The sequence below is a fragment of the Rhinichthys klamathensis genome, unplaced genomic scaffold (assembly GCF_029890125.1).
Source record: "Rhinichthys klamathensis goyatoka isolate OS25496 unplaced genomic scaffold, OSU_Roscu_1.1 h1tg000036l_1, whole genome shotgun sequence".
Classification (NCBI taxonomy): Eukaryota; Metazoa; Chordata; class Actinopteri; order Cypriniformes; family Leuciscidae; genus Rhinichthys; species Rhinichthys klamathensis.
The window spans coordinates 5,063,260-5,082,237 of NW_026606584.1; the positions used below are offsets into that span (position 1 = coordinate 5,063,260).

At 37.2% G+C, this 18,978-nt stretch overlaps 3 protein-coding genes across 3 annotated transcripts; 2 read left to right on the plus strand and 1 right to left on the minus strand.

Moving 5' to 3' along the window:
- Positions 1-2,712: 2,712 nt before the first annotated feature.
- LOC130081194 (E3 SUMO-protein ligase CBX4-like) lies at positions 2,713-6,681 on the plus strand. The gene is made up of 5 exons (XM_056246164.1): positions 2,713-2,906; positions 3,092-3,135; positions 3,567-3,632; positions 4,778-4,844; positions 4,937-6,681. Exons 1-5 carry the CDS (start codon positions 2,838-2,840, stop codon positions 6,311-6,313), a joined length of 1,623 nt encoding a protein of 540 aa, XP_056102139.1. The 5' UTR covers positions 2,713-2,837; the 3' UTR covers positions 6,314-6,681.
- Positions 6,682-12,130: 5,449 nt separating this feature from the next.
- cbx8b (chromobox homolog 8b) lies at positions 12,131-14,143 on the plus strand. Its single transcript, XM_056246163.1, has 5 exons — positions 12,131-12,311; positions 12,462-12,505; positions 12,755-12,820; positions 12,956-13,022; positions 13,240-14,143. Exons 1-5 carry the CDS (start codon positions 12,243-12,245, stop codon positions 14,053-14,055), a joined length of 1,062 nt encoding a protein of 353 aa, XP_056102138.1. The 5' UTR covers positions 12,131-12,242; the 3' UTR covers positions 14,056-14,143.
- A 1,140-nt stretch (positions 14,144-15,283) lies between these two features.
- Positions 15,284-18,437, minus strand: cunh17orf67 (chromosome unknown C17orf67 homolog). The gene is made up of 5 exons (XM_056246099.1): positions 18,275-18,437; positions 16,804-16,892; positions 16,595-16,609; positions 16,030-16,153; positions 15,284-15,479 (listed from the first exon to the last, which is right to left on the minus strand). The coding sequence occupies exons 1-4, from the start codon at positions 18,408-18,410 to the stop codon at positions 16,037-16,039; spliced, it is 357 nt and encodes a 118-aa protein (XP_056102074.1). The 5' UTR covers positions 18,411-18,437; the 3' UTR covers positions 15,284-15,479; positions 16,030-16,036.
- Positions 18,438-18,978: the final 541 nt, after the last annotated feature.

Below are 18,978 nucleotides of genomic sequence, written 5' to 3' on the forward strand. Positions count from 1 at the left end.
TTTCGAGAACATACGACGGAAATTTTAAATTGGCTTTTAAATACGATGATGACTTTATTAACATGTTTCAATTGGCCAAACACCGGCAATTTCTTTAAAGAGTTTGCATGATATTTTAATGACTAAGAGTTGATGACGAAGACTGCGCGGTGTCCAGTTATGCATTTCATAAAACCACAGAACAACCACCCAAACTCGAGTTCAAAACTGCCAGGCTCTATGTGCCTACTTAGTGTTACCTTAATTACAACCTTTTTCAGTAACTGCGACAAGTAGGTTTCGCATATTCAACGTTATACATTCGAAGGCAGCAGAAACTTTGTCAAGGATTTAAGATCTGACAATGAATTCTTGAAAACATCCCTTTGATCAAATCATTGAACCCAGAGAGGTTCTTATTCTTTTTGCAAAGTCTTTAAACAATGTTTAATGTTCTCATTTTAAGCGTGACATACATCTAAACAGTGCGCTGACAGGGAACAGGATAGAACGAAATATGTCGTTGCATTCAAAGTTTCATGCGCACCGGCATTGAAGGATAATCAGAGAGGTAGCCTAATTCTCTTGAGTATAACGATCCTTTCTCCTCTCAGTAGTTGAACAGATTCTTACGTAGTTTTTCCAGATTATTAACAGTATTTTTTTGTATACAGTATAGCCTAGTCAGAAGAGAGAGAATGTGTCAGTTGTTATGAAATTTAATCTGAAGCCACAGTTGTGTTCTTCTTGGTTTGCGGTGATGTTACTTAGCCTACAGCACTTGGATTTTATTTTGCTAAGTGCAGCCCATCCTAAACTATGTTAGTACTTGAGGCACAGTATGAGAAACACTTGACCCAACTCTTATTTAACATGATTTAAATTAGCCTAGTAACACGAACATCTCACATTTGAGCACCAGAGATCAGCAGGTTTAAAATGTTAAAATATTGTTCTTTAATGAAACAAGTAGGCTATTTTAAGAATGTCTATTGCTAAAATTAGCTATTGCATTGGTTAAACTTTATTTTACACTACATAATCTCCGGTAAAATGACACAGATGGGTTCGTGCGATTAAACTATGTTTGCAATGCTACAATTCGTCGTTCTGCACAAGATTCAATAGAAGATAAACTTTTTATCTCTGAGAAGTACATTTTAACTGCATAATGTCAGTGAATACATGGGCTACTAATGTTTAATTTAATAGCATATATTCAAGTATTTTCGCTGCTGTTCAGCAGTCATTGCCTTATAAGGAAAGGCAGTCGTGCCTCTCTGCAATAGGCTGAGAATTGCCGCCTGCAGTTAACCCTTATCATGCTGAATTTTTCTGAAGATTTGTACCGTTTTGTGGCCGCAAAGTCACATTATTATGTTTGTATGATTGTGCATTTTATTAAGTCTATGTGTGCAAGTGTATCAGTGCATATGTTAAGTATGGGTGCACATTATTAAGTGAGTATGTCGTGTGTGTGTGTGTGTGTGTGTGTGTGTGTGTGTGTGTGTGTGTGTGTGTGTGTGTGTGTGTGTGTGTGTGTGTGTGTGTGTGTGTGTGTGTGTGTGTGTGTGTGTGTGAGAGAGAGAGAGAGAGAGAGAGAGAGAGAGAGAGAGAGAGAGAGAGAGAGAGAGAGAGAGAGAGAGAGAGAGAGAGAGAGAGAGAGAGAGAGAGAGAGAGAGAGAGAGAGAGAGAGAGAGAGATTTCTTTCCCACTCTTAAGATTGTACGCACAGCCTTTGTGGCACATACAGTGAATGCAGTGAATGAGTAGGCATTGCCCAGGGTTTTCACACGTTCGTTTGCCACTGCAGTTTTTTTTTTCACAGGTCCTACAGCAGCCGTTGGCCGTCAGAAGGCAGATGTCAGATGAAAAATGCCTATCAGCTAGTTGAGTGCTAGAGGCTTTGAAGACCACAGTGACCTACATATTGTAGCCTATATTTGCAGTAAACTCTAACGTGCGCTGAATGAGTCTAAACAACTACTTTTTGTTGATTAAAGTCTAATGTAGGCAACTTGTATCAAAACAACGAAATAATTTGTATCCTATCTTAATGCAATTTTCCCAAACGAAGACAGATCTCGGAACATAAAATAGCTTGTTTAGGATGAGTATGAGTAGTCTAGCCTACGCTATATCTACCTAGACAGAATATCACGTTTTAAACTTAAAATGCACCAAATTTAGCCTAATATCCAAATGAAATTTAGTCAAGTCTTCGTCCTGGTCAAGCCAAGTCGTGGACACCAAAAGATGATAATATTATAATCTAATTTATGGTCATGGTGTCAATGTAGGCTATAGGTTTTAGTGTAACATGGGTGATTTTTGGGTGTTTGTTCAACATAACCAAACAAGCATTTGTTCATAGGCTAGCTTAACTCTTCACTTTAGGCCATCATCGAGAGCAGCTATTCGTTTATAATATTATCTCCTTCAAAGTTGTCCCTGCACTGATATAAACTTAGAATGGAGGGTAAATATCACACATTAAAAAAACATTTCTGATGCTGATAATGATTTAGTCTGTCAGACACCCGAAACTGCTAAATGACAAATGACGAAGTATCAAACTTGATTTAAAAAATGGTTTAATTGCCACGATTGTTCCCTACTTTGCGTCACGAAGGAAGAATTCTCGCCCCGGACCTGAAGGGCTGCTATAACGACTCTTCATTCGTTCGGTAAACCCGCGGCACAGGGCTGACCAGCCTCTACACCGCCCATCCTGATTGTGACGTCAATCCTATAGCTATTTGCATGAAGAACGTTGTACAGCTCATTTGAGTTAAAACTGAGTCTCACTTGAGAAGCGATTGCGCGGGCACTGAGAAGTATTACAGCGAGCGCTGAAAATGGAGCTGCCCGCCGCGGGTGACCACGTCTTCGCGGTGGAAAGCATCGAAAAGAAACGCATTAGAAAGGTCTGCGGTTTTCTCTTAACACATACATTGTTCACGTTGTAAGCGTAGCCTATTAAACTTTCAAGTAATGTTTGTATTTTAAAAGCGAGAACACAAGCGTATGGGTTTGTTTCTGAAACTCGGAATAATAGTAATATTTATTTTACAGCAATTTCTAATTGCTTGTGTTTTTGTGATATTTGCAGGGAAGGTTTGAGTACCTAGTCAAGTGGAGAGGCTGGTCTCCCAAGTAAGTTTCCCTTCAAGATGTCACTTGCTTGCTGTGCTATTTCAGTGTGTGTGTGTGTGTGTGTGTGTGTGTGTAAGAGAGAGAGGGGCGGGGGGAGATGTGGGTATTTTAATAATAATGTATTTTATGGTAAATAATATCGTTTCGTATTTAAGCTTAATGCTAAATGGGGTTCTTTTAATGCAAAGTGATCGTATATTTTAAAACGATGTTAACAGTAGCCTACCAAACAGTTAACAGTATTTTTTTCTTAATATTTTTTAATCGGATCGTTCAACAGGACCTTGTTAGTGCCTCCTGCTAGTTAGTCGTTCAGATGACAGCCACCACGTTAGATAGCCTACTAGTTCGGTTGAGAGAGCTGGTGATATTCATGCTTCTCTGCTCTCCCCCTCTTCCCTCGCTCTCCACCTCCTTTCTTCTCTCTATAGATATAACACGTGGGAGCCAGAGGAAAATATTCTGGACCCGAGACTTCTCGTCGCTTTCCAAAACCGGTAAGACATAGATGCAGCCTTGGCTTGGCGCTCTGACCTTGCACAGCCGAAAGGGGAAAAGGAGGGAAGATGCTTTCACTACCGCTGCGCTCGTGCTCATTTTTTTTCACTTTCTCTCTCAGTGACAGAAGGGGGAGCACACAAGAGAGAACTTGTGCGCAGGCGCGCCATGATATGTGACTGAATTGTGTGACTGAATTTAATTGCGCGGTACACCAATTCCACGGTCAGAGCACAGCCATTAAAGGATGTTTACATATAGGCTTGGCCAGAAAATGAGACGCCTTGCAATCCTTGTGGAACCATTTATCATAAACAAACGTGCCGCTGTTTCAATATTCATACTATTATTCATTTCGTCTGGGGCTGACAGTTTTCGCTTTAAGACATCTCCAAATGCCATAAACCTTAAAGCTTACAGCCGAGTTGTACACACACTCTAAAATCTGGATTGTGCATTACAAATGGACAGTTTTTCGTGGCTACACATGCATTCACGCCTCCTCGAAATTCCGCACACATTTTTGTCGGGTATTCATCCCCTTTGACTGGCATCTGCGTGCACCATTAGCGGTCTCCCTCGTGACGAGGAATTCTGTTTGGAGTAATTGCACGCGCCCCTTGAGTATAAAATCGTTCTAGGTCGTCTAATTAGGTTTTTGCAATATTGTTTTATAGAAGGTTGATGGGAAAAGAGCTAATGGCCCATTTCTCTACAGCTCATGGACGTAGTTTGAGATAACAAATAAATAATATAGCCTAAGCATGAAAAGCCTGTCAAATAACCCGTCAAATTGCAGTATTATTGATATTGATGGGACAGAATAATTTATTCATGAGTTTTGTCATCTTTCTGGTTTTCTTTTTTGTTTACCCTTTCTTTCTAACTGGGATTGTCCACCAAATTAGTAAACAAGGTGTGTGTGCTGTCTGACGCAACACAGAATGTTCTTTATTTTATGTAATCAAATTTAAGTAATGCCACTGGTGGGCAAATTAAGTGCATATTTAAATAATACACAAAACAGTCATTGACATGCCCCATAATGGGACAATGGTCTGAATAAATCAAAAGTTAAATATATTTGTGTCATGTGTTTCTTTCTATCATGACTTTGGATAATCTAAAACTCTTTTCTATTCAGGGAAAGACAAGAACAGCTAATGGGTTATCGCAAACGAGGGCCAAAACCAAAACATCTTCTCCTGCAGGTAATAGGCCTACTACTTACAATCATGTCATGAACACAATGTACCCAATTAACTTATGTGAAAGTCACGCCAATACTTGTCTAATTTCCAAGGTTCCATCATTTGCCCGAAGATCCAGTGTTCTTACAGACCTTCAGGGTGTGTCTCAGGATGAGGATAACCAACCCAAAGCAACTTCAGACCTGGTCCAAAGCCAGCAATACCAGCTTAACAGTAAGAAGCACCATCCCTACCAGCCCAAACCAAAAGACAAGCAGGGAAATGCACGAACAAATGGGAAAAAGAAGCACTACTACCAGCTCAACAGCAAGAAACACCACCACTATCAACCAAACCCTAAAATGTATGACTCCTTGTATCAGAGGTTCAGAGAGACCAAAGTTCCTGAGTTGACTGACAAGGAATGGAATTTATCTCCAGCTCTACAGCATAAATGGGTTCAAGAAAAGGATTCTGGGTGCCTCAGTAAAGTGAGGAATATTACAATGGAGTTGAAAAACCTTTCTAAACTAAACGGTAGCGATGACTTAAACGTTACTGCAAACAATGCAAAGGAGGACACAGCACCTGCCAATGGAATAAGCAGCAAACTGAAGATTGTGAAGAACAAGAATAAAAACGGGCGCATTGTCATTGTCATGAGCAAGTACATGGAAAATGGCACACAGACCGCTAAAATTAAGAAGGGAATGGCTGATGCTGAGAAAAAAAGGCAAGCACAGGACTGTAAGTCCTGTGGAACAGAGAAGATAAAGCACACAAAGAAGCAAAGTCTTGTGAAAGTGATAAAAAAGGACAGTAAAGCAGAGTCTGCTTGTTTGAGGATTTCCAATGGACTATCATCTTGTAGAGCGGACAATCCTAAAAAAGCATGCTCCGTAGTATTTGAACCAAACAACTCAAAGAAGGCTGGCAGCACTGGAGAGCATGCATCTGATGAACAACCCTTGAAACTGACAACCAAAACCAGTCTGACTCCATTGCCTTTTGAGATGAATGATCAAAGAGGCACCCAATCTACCAAAAATGGTCCCCAAACCTTCCCTCAAAAGCGTTGCTGCTCTGAGGCTGACAGTGGTAGAGGGGAGGCTAAGATGTTCTTAAGTTCTCAGAGTATAAGTGCTCCAAATACTGACTTATCTCACTCTTGCAATGGCACCACAGACTTCAATAACCATAAGCACTCTGGCGGACATGACTTTGAAATCCTGGACTTCAACCAAGATGAACCCATAGACCTCAGCTGTGTAAGGTCGAGAGAAGAGAGAAACATTTCTACACCTTCTCAGATTGGAAACTATATAGCAACTGGGAAAGAAGTGGTGTCCACACCAGGACAAGTAGAGATAGAAATGAAAAAATCTGTTCCAACCTTTACACCTTTTCTGGGGAATATAATAATCACTGATGTCACAGCAAACTGCCTCACAGTGACATTCAAGGAGTATGTTAAGTTTAGGAATATATGATGGATATAAAGTCTATAAAGACTACTGACTATTTACTGTGAATTTGTAAAAAAATGTAAAGCATGTTTAATCATCAATCATCAAGTCCTCAAACTTGCTGACTATTTTGAAACAATCTAGTGTAAAGTTTTGATAGTTTCAGACTGCATTCAAAAAAATGAATTGATTTTCAAATTCACACATTTAACTATTCCATGTTAGGGATAGAAAAAATAAACTAAACAGGTTTTCCTGTTAATAGCTTTCATATTAGCTCAAAGCTATTTGAAGTGCCGTTATTTCAGAAGGCTTAACTATAAGGATGAGCACTTACTACACATGTAATACTGGGAAATGTTTTCTACTGATCTGTATTTTATAGTCCTTGTTGTAAAAAATGTCAATTGAAATGTGTTATTAAGGTTTGTCTAAGCATATTAAAAGTTTTATTTTATGTTTTTGAGTAAGATCTCAGTCTTTGCTTGTACTGCAAGGTGTGTGATGAATAGAGAAGTTCCATTTGCACTGATGTGAGACGAGCTAACATATAGGCCATGTGAGAGATAGCAAAGCATCATTACTATTATGTAAATGCATAAGATATCAATATCAGACTGAACTTTGCACAACCCTTGAACAGCACAGATGGAGGTGAATGACACTTAAGACTTCTGTAATGTGTTTTGGAGTAACTCATGTTTTAAGTGTAACTCATGTTTTTTTTTTTTACTTTATTTTATTATTATTATTAGCTGACGGGGTTCGCCTAGTGTCACATTTAATTGATTCAATAATAAGAAACATGGCAATTCCGCATACAGTTAGTACAACAGAGCATATATCATCCGCTGAAAATTAGGCACGTCTTTTGGAGTGCTGGCAGCAGTTTTGTCTCGCATTTCGAAGCTACGTTATAGTCAAAGCCTAACTTAAAACCTCTCCATAAAAAAAAGTAGGCTACAGTATGACTTTAGTGTATAATTATGCGTTAAGCTTATCTACTGTCGCCTATACCCCTAGCCTACATTTGGATATTATCGAGATCGTAAATTATCCAATTTAAAACAATAGGGCTGTCAAGAATTTTGTCGTTGGATTCATTTTTGTTTAAGAGATGTCATGTTTCAACTTGCTACAAGAAATAAACAGGGATATCTAAGAAAACTGAAATCTGTTTTCATGCTGGATATTGCCTCTGAACACCCATAAAAAGAAATTCCCTGCAGCTATCAGGCACTAAAAGCAGACCAGGGAAAGCAAGAGGGAAACTTTCATCGCGCCTTCGAATGCATTTTCCATTTTTGTTTAGATAAGGTTTACGGTTGAGCCCAGTGAATGATTAGCCTACACAGCATTTTACTTAAGACATGTGGCGAGAACCTCATGTTGTCAAAATAGTGATAATAAAATAATAACATCGGATCGGACACTGTTGCTTAAAATTTAATTCCCTGAACTCGGTAAGGTGTAATAGCCTATTTGCTCCTGTAAGTCTATTCAGCACACATTTTGAGGACAGTGATAAGACGCAAAAAGGATTAGCCTATAATAAATGGGTCTACCGCGGCTCTCAGAAAAAAAAAGGGGGGGGGGGGGGGGGGGGGGGGGGGGTTCGCTAAAACAGCGCTGACATTTAAACAATTAACATTTAACAGGCATTTAGGCAGTAGCTAGTCTTTAGCATATATGTAACCCCCATAAAGCATTCCAGAATGTGAATGAATGTCGCTTTTACAGGTAGAATAGTATAGACTATGGCTATTCTATACTATTATGTCCTCCAAATAGAACAATATGCTAGCATTCAGACTTGACAACTTTCTTTATGCGCAAGACGGTCCATAGCCTATAACCCCGGCAAGAATAGCCTATGCACCGTCAAAGGTTTATCGGTAAAACACACCGTAGGCTAGAATATTAGAATATTAATTATGATAGGATTTAGCTTTCGCTTGCTACTATCATGGATCAGCTGTTCAGCTTTGAACAGCCTGATGTAGTAGGCTACTAAAACCAGACTCATTTTTTTTTGTCAGCGCTAACATGGCGGACAGCAAACGTCTCTTTCACACGGCAAGACTGCTTAGTAGGCTATTTGTCCATCCAAAAATTAGGCAGGGGTTGGTTAACCGTGAAATTTATGTCAAAGATGGGCTTCGGAAAAGCAATGAAACGGAATCAACCATTTCCTCATGCTGCACCGTCTGAGATAAAGCTGCTTTCGCTGCGGTTATAAAATGGCTTCCTTGTCCATCCACTTATTTGCGATCAGCTTATGAATTCAGCTTTACAGCAGCGCATTTAGTCGATTGTTAATTTCGCAGGGTTATTTAAAATATGCTTTGAGCATATTCTTTTGAAATAATAAAGTAATACAATTTATTTGAGTTAAACATTAGGCTATTTATGGGCACAGATCCGTAAAATAAAGCGTTGGATAATGAGAGGGGACACATAAACGTTCTGAAAGCTGTGGTTGAAATTGCCACAGATCGCTTTATTAAAATAAAGTGATTTGATCATGAGAAAAGAAGCGTTCTAAGCTGTGGTATGGATCCTTTAACTGCTTGTGGTCATTGAAAGATTGGCTTAAAATAGCCTACCTATGTTAATCACTTTTTTAAAATAATAGGCTAACCTATGATCTAATCTAATAGGTTACAAGTCGTCTTTAGGAAGCTTGTAAACATAAAATAATCAGCAGAATAAGTTATAACTGATGTTGGACTACTTTTTTCTTCTTCTTCTTCTTCTTCTTCTTCTTCTTCTTCTTCTTCTTCTTCTTCTTCTTCTTCTTCTTCTTCTTCTTCTTCTTTATTTACTTTAAAATCAAAAATTAATATTGTCAATATAAGGTTATCCCACATGTTTACTGGAGAGGCTTAGATTAATTTTATTTGGCACATAGCCTATTTTGTAAACCGTAGCTAACGCACGACTTTTTCCGTCATCCACCAAGGTTAATATCAATTTTATAATTATATCACATATATATGTATATATATATATATACACACATATATATGTGATATAATTATATAAATATATATATATATATATATTTGCCATTGAGATGACTGGGAAAAAGTGTCCCAATCAACCTGAATTTACCCTATATATATATATATATAGCCTATATTTAGGTAAACTAATATGAAAGCGCTCGATTTAAAATCCAAAATTGGCCTATATAACTATGGTCCCATTAAATATCTAAGAAGTCTTAGTGGATCCTAAATAATCCAACGGGAATAGGGAATCAAGTTAATGATTTTGTTAAAAACAATTTACATCGAATAGGCCTACTGTTTTTTAATGTTTTTATTTTTATTTATTTTTACTTTATCGAACATTTTCTTAAACAGTCTGCAGCAAAAATAGTAGTAGGTAATTGCTTTGTAAATTGTGCACAATTTCTCATGTTGGTTGCCCAGAAACGAGCGAACCAATAATATTCTTCCAGCTCGATCAAAATCGCGTACGGATATAACAACTGCACTGCAGTAGTCAAACCACCAATCATCTTCCGCAAAAAAAAAAAAAAAAAAAAAATCAACCATAAGCCCTGTTTATGCATATAAAGACAAAAAAAAAAAAAAAAAAAAAAAACCTGAAAACTGAAGCCTTGATTTTATTTTGGAGAAAATTATTTTACAATCGTCAAAATAGGTCTATCTTGTTCAAACTGTTCATTGTTTTGCAGCGGATATGCCTAGCCTATAATTTTCACTCACCGAATGAACCACTGCTTAGCCAACGCTTAATTTTACAGGGCACCAAGTTATCAATCAATATTATCTTTATTGATTAAGATAAGCCTATATCTTTGCCCAAATTTTATTTCTAAATAATACATTTAAACGCTTAAAATACAGTGTGAAAATGTCTGTAATTCACCCAGGAAATTAGCCTATTTATTAATAACGTTATTTAGCTATAGCATCAGATCGGTAAACATTTTCGGAAAATGTTCGATAACATAGTTCCCCTTTTTATGGTCATGTGTGGGTAATAAAAAAAATAATGACTGTTTTTCCTTCACATAGCTTACAATTATAATAATATAATAATATAGGTAGTAATATTTATTATAGCCTAGCCTATTTATATTCATCTCTTTTTCCCCGTTAAACCAACATAATTAGCTATGTGAGATTGTTTAATTGGATTATAGGCTATATGGAACACCCAATTACACAAAGTAGCCTACATATTTTTATATTTATTTTATGCAGGCCCATAGGCCTCTAAGCTACATAATTTATAACCTATTATATTATCTAGCTACATATTTTTATAGCTATTTATTATAGCCTAGCCTATATAGGCTATTCATCTTCTCTTTTTTTCCGTTAAACCAACATAATTATGTGAGATTGTTTAATTGAATTATAGGCTATATGGAACACCCAATTACAAAAAATACATATTTTTATATTTATTTTATGCAGGCCTATGGGCCATATAGCTACATAATTTATATAATATATATAGGCCTAGCCTAATATTATATTATCTACATATTTTTCTCTAAAATTAAAATCTGTTTTCAATTAAAAAACATAATTAAAATCTTATTTTTCTTAAAACATCATTGCTGTTGTTTCGAGATAGTTTGAGCTAAAAATAGCGTTAAAACCTGACCCATGTAATCGTTATAAGGGAAACTAGGCTATATACAGAGGTTACTTTTAGAAGTGCATATAGTAGCCTAACTCTTAGAGGCCTAATAAAGATATAATAATTATGAAATGTTTCGTTGTTTAAGTTGTCTTTACCAGAAGTTACTGTTGACTTGTTGTCATCTTATGAGCTATTAATTATTTGATTTTTGATTCTCATTTGGCAGCTAAATGTGGTGTGGTAAGTCTTACACAAAAGCATCATACAATTTTTTTATTTATTTTTATTTATATATTATTATTATTATTATTAGCCTATTATTATTATTATTATTATTAGCCTATTATTATTTTCGAAAGAGCCAGTTGGAGACCAAATCTAAATATTCGAATAATTTTGAGCAGACGTGTGGCTACGGGATAAACATAAATAGGCTTTGCTTTCCCCTAATCATTCTTTATCATGTTTTTCTTCATCAAGAATATATGCTAACAAAATCTAATAGGCTAGATTTTGAGCAAATAATGTGTAACGAATAGCCTCAGATCTTCGTTTAGGCGATATCACAGATTCTGTTTAATTACCGGCTTTTTAGGCTGTAAGAATCATTCCGTTTGTAGCCTACACATTTAGGCTATTACTCTGCAGTAGGACACACATGACATTCAGATCAATAACCCAGCAATGACATGACGTTTGTCATGGATGAAGACTTTTTAGCGGAATTATTATTAAGATTTTAGCGGAATTAGTCAAATTGTTTTGTGAATAGTAGAATATATATATATATATAAAAGATGCCATACATTTTCCTATCATAACAGGTGAAGCCTATATTATATTAGCCTATTAGTAATAGCTTTAAAAGATTTATTAAAAATCGTATGAATTATAGGCCTATGCTTGTTTCAGAAAATACACAATTAGAGTTCATGCAGCCTAGCCTACATATCCTGTAGCCTAGCATCAGTTGACGTTTCATTGATGACGGTTTCCTGTATTCTTGTCTTGACGATTAAACTTTAACGTAGCCTATATGTGTTCAGCAGGGCAGGCTCAGCCGACGAGATCTTATCTTATTTTTTTGTCTTGTATGTCACTAAGAAGCAAGTCCCGACCACTTAGCAACAGCGGAGCCAATGAACGGCCTCAAAACGTTTCCACCTACAAACGGTGCTAAGGCAACATGCTAAAGAACGTGATGACGTCTGGCTGTGCACGAAGAGTATTATGGGCTGTATGGAATTCTGAAGCTAGAGCAGGCGGACTGGACTCGCGCTCACAGTCAGCTAGCTTCGCTGCAAGCTAACGGTAGACGAAGGTAAACATGGAGCTATCGGCTGTCGGGGAGAGGGTGTTCGCGGCCGAGTCGATCATCAAGAGACGAATACGACGGGTATGTGTTGAGTGAGAGTGATATCGACATTTTTCTGCATATATGTGCTCATGTCTTCGGCTCACGCTAACGAATTCTTTGTGTGTGTGTGTGTGTGTGTGTGTGTGTGTGTGTGTGTGTGTGTGTGTGTATGTCTGATGGCACGCACAGGGTCGAATGGAATATCTCGTTAAATGGAAGGGCTGGTCACCCAAGTGAGTAATGCATGCATGCCCATGTCCATCCTGTCTATCGTTTTAGTGACAGCGATGGCTGTCAACTCTGCTAAATATCGCGAAGGCCATAGATCAGCTGGCAGGTTAACATGCTATTACTGCAGACTGGTTTTGGCAGATGGCATGCTGCAACATTAGCTGGCCCTGCTGCTAGTGGCCGATAAAGCAGTGGTTTAAATGCAGCTAGAGATTAACAGTTATCACTTGAAACTTTTTTTGTTCTCACAGGTACAGTACTTGGGAACCAGAGGAAAATATCCTAGACTCGCGCCTTTTCGTTGCCTTTGAAGAGCGGTAAAATAAATAAATAAATAAATAAATAAAGATGAATTATATATATATATATATATATATATATATATATATATATATATATTAGGCAGTCAAAAATACAGACATTTTCACACATGCTTTTGTATTTTCATTCAGGGAGCGTGAGAGAGAAATATTTGGACCCAAGAAAAGAGGACCTAAGCTGAAGACTTTTCTTCTAAAGGTATTGTATTGTATTGTCATTTATTTATTAAAATTGTTTTTTGAACATCTTTTTTTTGTTGAAATATATGTGTATAATATTCACTTTTAAGTAACTGGGTTTGCACTCAAGCCCTTGTTAGTAGGCTATAAATGAATAAATAACACTTTTTTTTAAAAAGGGCATACTTTTGGGGGGGTTTTTTGCATTTATTTTTTTAAACCATATATTTTTGCAGGCCCAAGCTAAAGAAAAGGCAAAGTGTTATGAATTTAGGAATGAAACATCCAGGGGCATTCATGTTGCATATCCCAGTCCAGAGCCTGTGATAACCCCTAGAGCGAGAGAGGGACTGCGTGCTGTGGTTCCCACCATTTTCCCTCCCAGCACAGTCAACCGAGGGGAGAGTGTAAGGCATTCACCTCCAGAACCAAGGGAGCATCGTTCTCCATCCTCACCAAGAGCCAGCACTGATGCATTTACCCTTGCCCCAAAAAAGAGAGGACGGAAGCCCAAATTACGGTTCACAGATGGCTACACAAGCTCCTTGCATCCAGGGCATGCAAAAAGAGCTGCAGATGAAACCATGGCAAGCATTCCTTCCAAAATGGCAAAGTTGGGTTTGGGTGAAGATGAAGAGAGATGCTCTGAAATGATTGGGAGAATTAAAATATCTCACAAGCACATGGATGCTACCTATTCACACAAACAAAACAGAGTTGTTCCAAGCAGGAGTACCCAGCACATTTCTCCAGAGTGGAATTTGCATTCCAGCAGGACTAATCCACAAACAAGCCTCTTTCACCACAAACACCTGAAGCATCATTCAAAACGAAGGACATTTGAACATGGTGAGTCCACCAGCAGACAGCCTTCACTTATCGCCAAAATCCCAGTGTCACGCATTTTTGGAGAGCCTGAGGAGGGAGATCCTTGGAGACCCTCCTTCAGCAATGTGGAGAAAGTTTTAGTTACCGATGTGACAACAAACTTCCTGACTGTAACGATCAAAGAGAGCAGCACAGATAAAGGCTTTTTCAAAGACAAAAGATGATTTTGCAGCCAGATGCCCTTCTTCAGAAGTCTTTTTATCATCAAAAATATTCTGTATTGTGTTTTATATATATAAAAAAATCTTATTCAGTTTTCTGTCCCACTGCAATCTGTATTTATTGTGAAATTGCTGCTTTAAGAGATTTGCATGACATGTTAAACAATGCTAGAACTGCGTCCAAATGCATACAAGAGTTCTTAGATCATTTGCTGTAAATACATTTTAATTACAAATTGGTAACAAATATATATAAGTCTATTAGTTCTCCCACACGAACTCAAACATTTATGTACAGCCTTAAAGTTGACATATTGCACATTTAGCGTCATATTATTGTGTCTTGTCATTACGTTTTGAAATCTTGTAATTTACGTGGACTTTTTTTGTTTTTTTGTTGTAAGTTTATATTGTCCGTTACCTTGTAAACTTGTGTCACGGTACAACAACCATATCAATTTACAGATATAAAAGTGTAAAATAAAAATCTGTTTTTTTTTTCATCTCAAATTCAAAAAGTAAAATAATAATGAACATGTTTATTTTGTTTCTTTTTGCTTCAGCTCAAATTAGTATTCATACATATTTAGTAATGAATTAAATTAACTTTTATTTATTCTACATATTTTGTTGGGCGATTTTGTAAGTATTAAAGATCTATAAAAAGTGCGAATAAAAGTTATTTAATGGCATCTTAAATGGAAAAGCGCACGTACAATGTCCGTACTCAACGAGTCATACTGAATCATATTTACAAATATATAGAGGAAATAGCCTATATATTATCTCTACATTATTTATTTTTTTATTTTTTAACCTGATGCCTAAATGTTTATTTGCAGAGTAGCATTAAATGCTATAGGCTATTTGAAAAATTCCCAAACCTTTAATTTAGTTATAATTACTTACTTTTTATAGCCTTATATATATATATATATATATTTGGCCTTTATGGTTTCATGAGTGACAGTTGACAAAAGTCTAAACTTTTAGGTTTATACAACATTTAATGTGCTTTCAAACAGTCACTGGGCCTTCATATATTGCAGTGTAAAGGTCAAGCTCTTGGCAATGTTTATAGACACCTTGAATCTTCTAAATTATCTTTTTAGTTTGAACTGGGTTGTTTACGTTCCAATCATAATACAACTAAAATACTCCGCACGCAATATGATAAACCACAGTCACAATCAAAAAGCAAATCATTTTTAATTTTGATTATTGGTTTCTTTCGTTTAAAAAACACCGATTCTAAGATGTTCCATCTAAATAGCACATCTACAATGCTCCTAAACTATCGATGGGTGGGTGTCTTCGTGTTTTTTGTGTCCTTGGCCTCCTCAGCATTTCTGGATCTTTTCTTTTTGATTGCAATCCATTTCGTTGTCTTGATCAGCATTGTCGTCGCCGGAATTCTTGTCTTCAGCCTGAAAAAAAATCACTTTGCATTGATTTTGCACTCAACTAAGTTAAGTTTTTAGTAGCCTAAATGTCAACCCTTTCCTTGATAAAAAGCAATGAGGTCGCAGTTACATTTAATCGTACGCCGCCTTTAAAATCCATGGCAAAACAGCGCAACAAAAGTCAAAAGGAAAGGTATGATTTAACCATGGTAAGTATAGCCTATATTCCTATACCCGCCACACACAAAAATAAATAATCATTTTAATAATTTAAACCCTGAATAAAGATGAATAAAGACTTTATCTTGTTTTTGTTGTTTCAGCTCCATTGTAAAAAAAAAAAAAAAATCCCAGATGATGTAAAGTGTGTAAAATATTATTGTTGCATTTACCCAAATTGTTGTTGTCTGGACACATTTGAGTTGCAAACCTGACTTTCTTCACCTAATTCTCTTTTTATTTATAAAGAAAAGAGGGAAGGCACAATTTACATAATAGCCTATCTGAAACCATGTTAGTAAGCTCAAACATTGCAGTCTACAGTGAGAGATATAAAGCTTAAGATGAGAAGAACCTATGGATCACTGCGGGCCGGTTACACAGGGTAGCCGGTAGCTGCGGTCACAACGAGGGAAGCAGTGAGGGTTCAGCCAGTTCTCCATACTGGTCTCTCGAGCCCTTTGCTCCAGCCTCTGCATGTCACGGTATACGTATTCTCTGCTCTCTTCTTGTCTCGTGTTTATGTTGTTGTATGAGTGCACGTGCGTGTGGGCGTGAATGATTGGCACTCCGGATCCGCTCCAGCTGATCATCATCAATTCACCAGCTGCACGCAATCTCTCAACCCTATATATGCTTACCTCTGTTTCTACATCCTTTGTCAGTACGTTGTCTCTGGTCCTCGGTGTCGGTGTTCCTGTGTCCTGTCCAGCCTGGTGTTCCTGTTCGTCATCGTGTTCAAGTGGATTGGGGTTTTCGTTGTCGTCACGTCTTCACTGCACGTCTGCACGAGTCCTGGCCACCGAAGCCCCTGCGTCACTTCACCATCGGCTGTACTGTGTGTTCATCTTATATATAATCATTAAAAGAGTAACTTGCATCTGCTTCCTGTCTTTCATCCCGCGATCATGACACTGCATATGTAGCATGTGTTCCTGAAATACACACAATGGACTCTGAATTCTATTGAGAGCTGAGTTCACTTATTGATTTAAGAATTTTGTTCTTAAAACCAACAATGTGACCACAGATGCATATTCACAAAAACAAAAAAATTGCAGGCTTTCATGCAAGATGTTTGCATAAGCTTTATTATGTGAATAAAAGGAGTGGAGAGGTGGCTCCCCACCCTCATAGGTTCGTCGGGGTGTCCAGGCTTCTGTCTCTTAGTGCGGAGTAGCTGCTTTGCAAAGCTCTCCTTAATGATGGGGTTTGCATCTAGGAAAATGACATAACTGCATCAAGGTCACCTTTTCATACTGTAATTTCATGACAGCATCATTTATTTATGTGACTAAAATTAACGAATAGGCCTAGATAGAAATTGGTTCACACTTTATTCTAAATAAGGGGCGCTACATGCTGTAAAAAAAAGTCATGTATATTTTTATGCAAGCAAATAAGATGATCAAAGTCTTTCTTTCTTTCTTTCTTTCTTTCTTTCTTTCTTTCTTTCTTTCTTTCTTTCTTTCTTTCTTTCTTTCTTTCTTTCTTTCTTTCTTTCTTTCTTTCTTTCTTTCTTTCTTTCTTTCTTTCTTTCTTTCTTTCTTTCTTTCTTTCTTTCTTTCTTTCTTTCTTTCTTTCTTTCTTTCTTTCTTTCTTTCTTTCTTTCTTTCTTTCTTTCTTTCTTTCTTTCTTTCTTTCTTTCTTTCTTTCTTTCTTTCTTTCTTTCTTTCTTTCTTTCTTTCTTTCTTTCTTTCTTTCTTTTTATTAGCTACATGCTAATTTTCTTTTCTCTATTCTTCCTCAGGCGGCCATTCTGTCTTCTGAACCTTTATTCTTTCAGATTTCCTCGAGTCCTTTGGGGGTGTAATTTGTATGAATTTTGGCCTTTCTCTTTCCCTCTTTCTTCATCTATCTCCCTCTTTCACACAGACACGCACGCACGCATACACATAGGCTACACTTCACTCACTTTCTCTCCTCCCTCCCCATTTCAACCCCTCCCTCCCTCCCTCTCCCAGCGGCGTTTCTCTATGGAAGAACACAAAGTACCCATTCATGATCGCGTCTCCCCGGGGAGCGCGCCCTAGCCCGCGCGTGACCCGGAGCTCTGACCCGCGAGGGGTATGAAAATGAGCCCGTTACGGTAAACACCAACGTGGCAGATAAACAGCCGAGCAGCATTTTATACGTTTTTGCCATCTTATAATAAGATAAGATTATTTAGCTATTAGAGGGCCGGAAAGTGCATGTAAAATTATTACATAATTTGTAAGACGATTGTGTTCAGGTAACAATTTCAGCAGCTAAAACAATATGCTGCATAGGCCTAGGCAAAGCCTACATATAATGAACAATGACAAAAGAAGGCCTATAGCTGAAAATAATCTCACATAACTTCATATTAAATTATTTCAGTCGTAGCTAGAAGTGCAGGAAGACTAAAAAAAGATAAGCTATTTAGGGTACTTTCAAAGGCCCTTATTATAGAAATATTGTTAAAAAAAATCTTATTTTGCATGAAAATGAAACTTGGTAAAACAGGTATACCTGCATACAAACGTCACAAGCCATAGTACAAAAGCTAAATAAAAACAAACAAACACAGTGCTATGCAAATAGAATCCATGTTATAAGATACACAGGAAAAAACATACCAGTGGAGAAGGCCAATAAGACAACGCAAAAAAAGCATGCCAATAGCTTCATTGTCACTTCTGTCCGTCCTCGGCTCGAAATAACTGCACTTGAGTTTTTCACTCCCCAACTTATGAGGAGGAGAATGAAATACATGGCAACGTCATTTAGAAGAAGTTGCCCCCAACAGCACACAGTGGCTCAAAGGCCACTGGATACAGATCCCATAGACGACTCCTGCCTGCACATCTGGATGAAGTTACAGACATATTCCACAAGATGTCGCCTTCACTTAAACTATAACGTATGACTCTTGATAACGTGATACATTATACGGTTAAAAAAGTGGCCTTGTGGGTGCAAGAAATGTATTGATAAAAATATGGTGACAATGTTTCAGACATTATGGTGTATTTCTATACCTGCCCGAGCTATCTGCTTTGCACCCGACAAGCACCCAGGTGGAAAACGATTAAATAAAAAAGGGTAGGCCTATTTTTATAAATGTTTTTTTTTATTATTATTATTATAAACAGGAATTGACAGTGCACAGAAACCCAGACAAAACACCCCAAAAAAAACAAAAAAAATACAAAACACCTTCAGAATAACACAAGACAGACACTAAAAATTAGCCTACCTAACAACATAACAAACAACATTAACAAAATAATAAGATACATGACTGATTAAATAAAATAGAATCAAATGTAATGCGACTTCT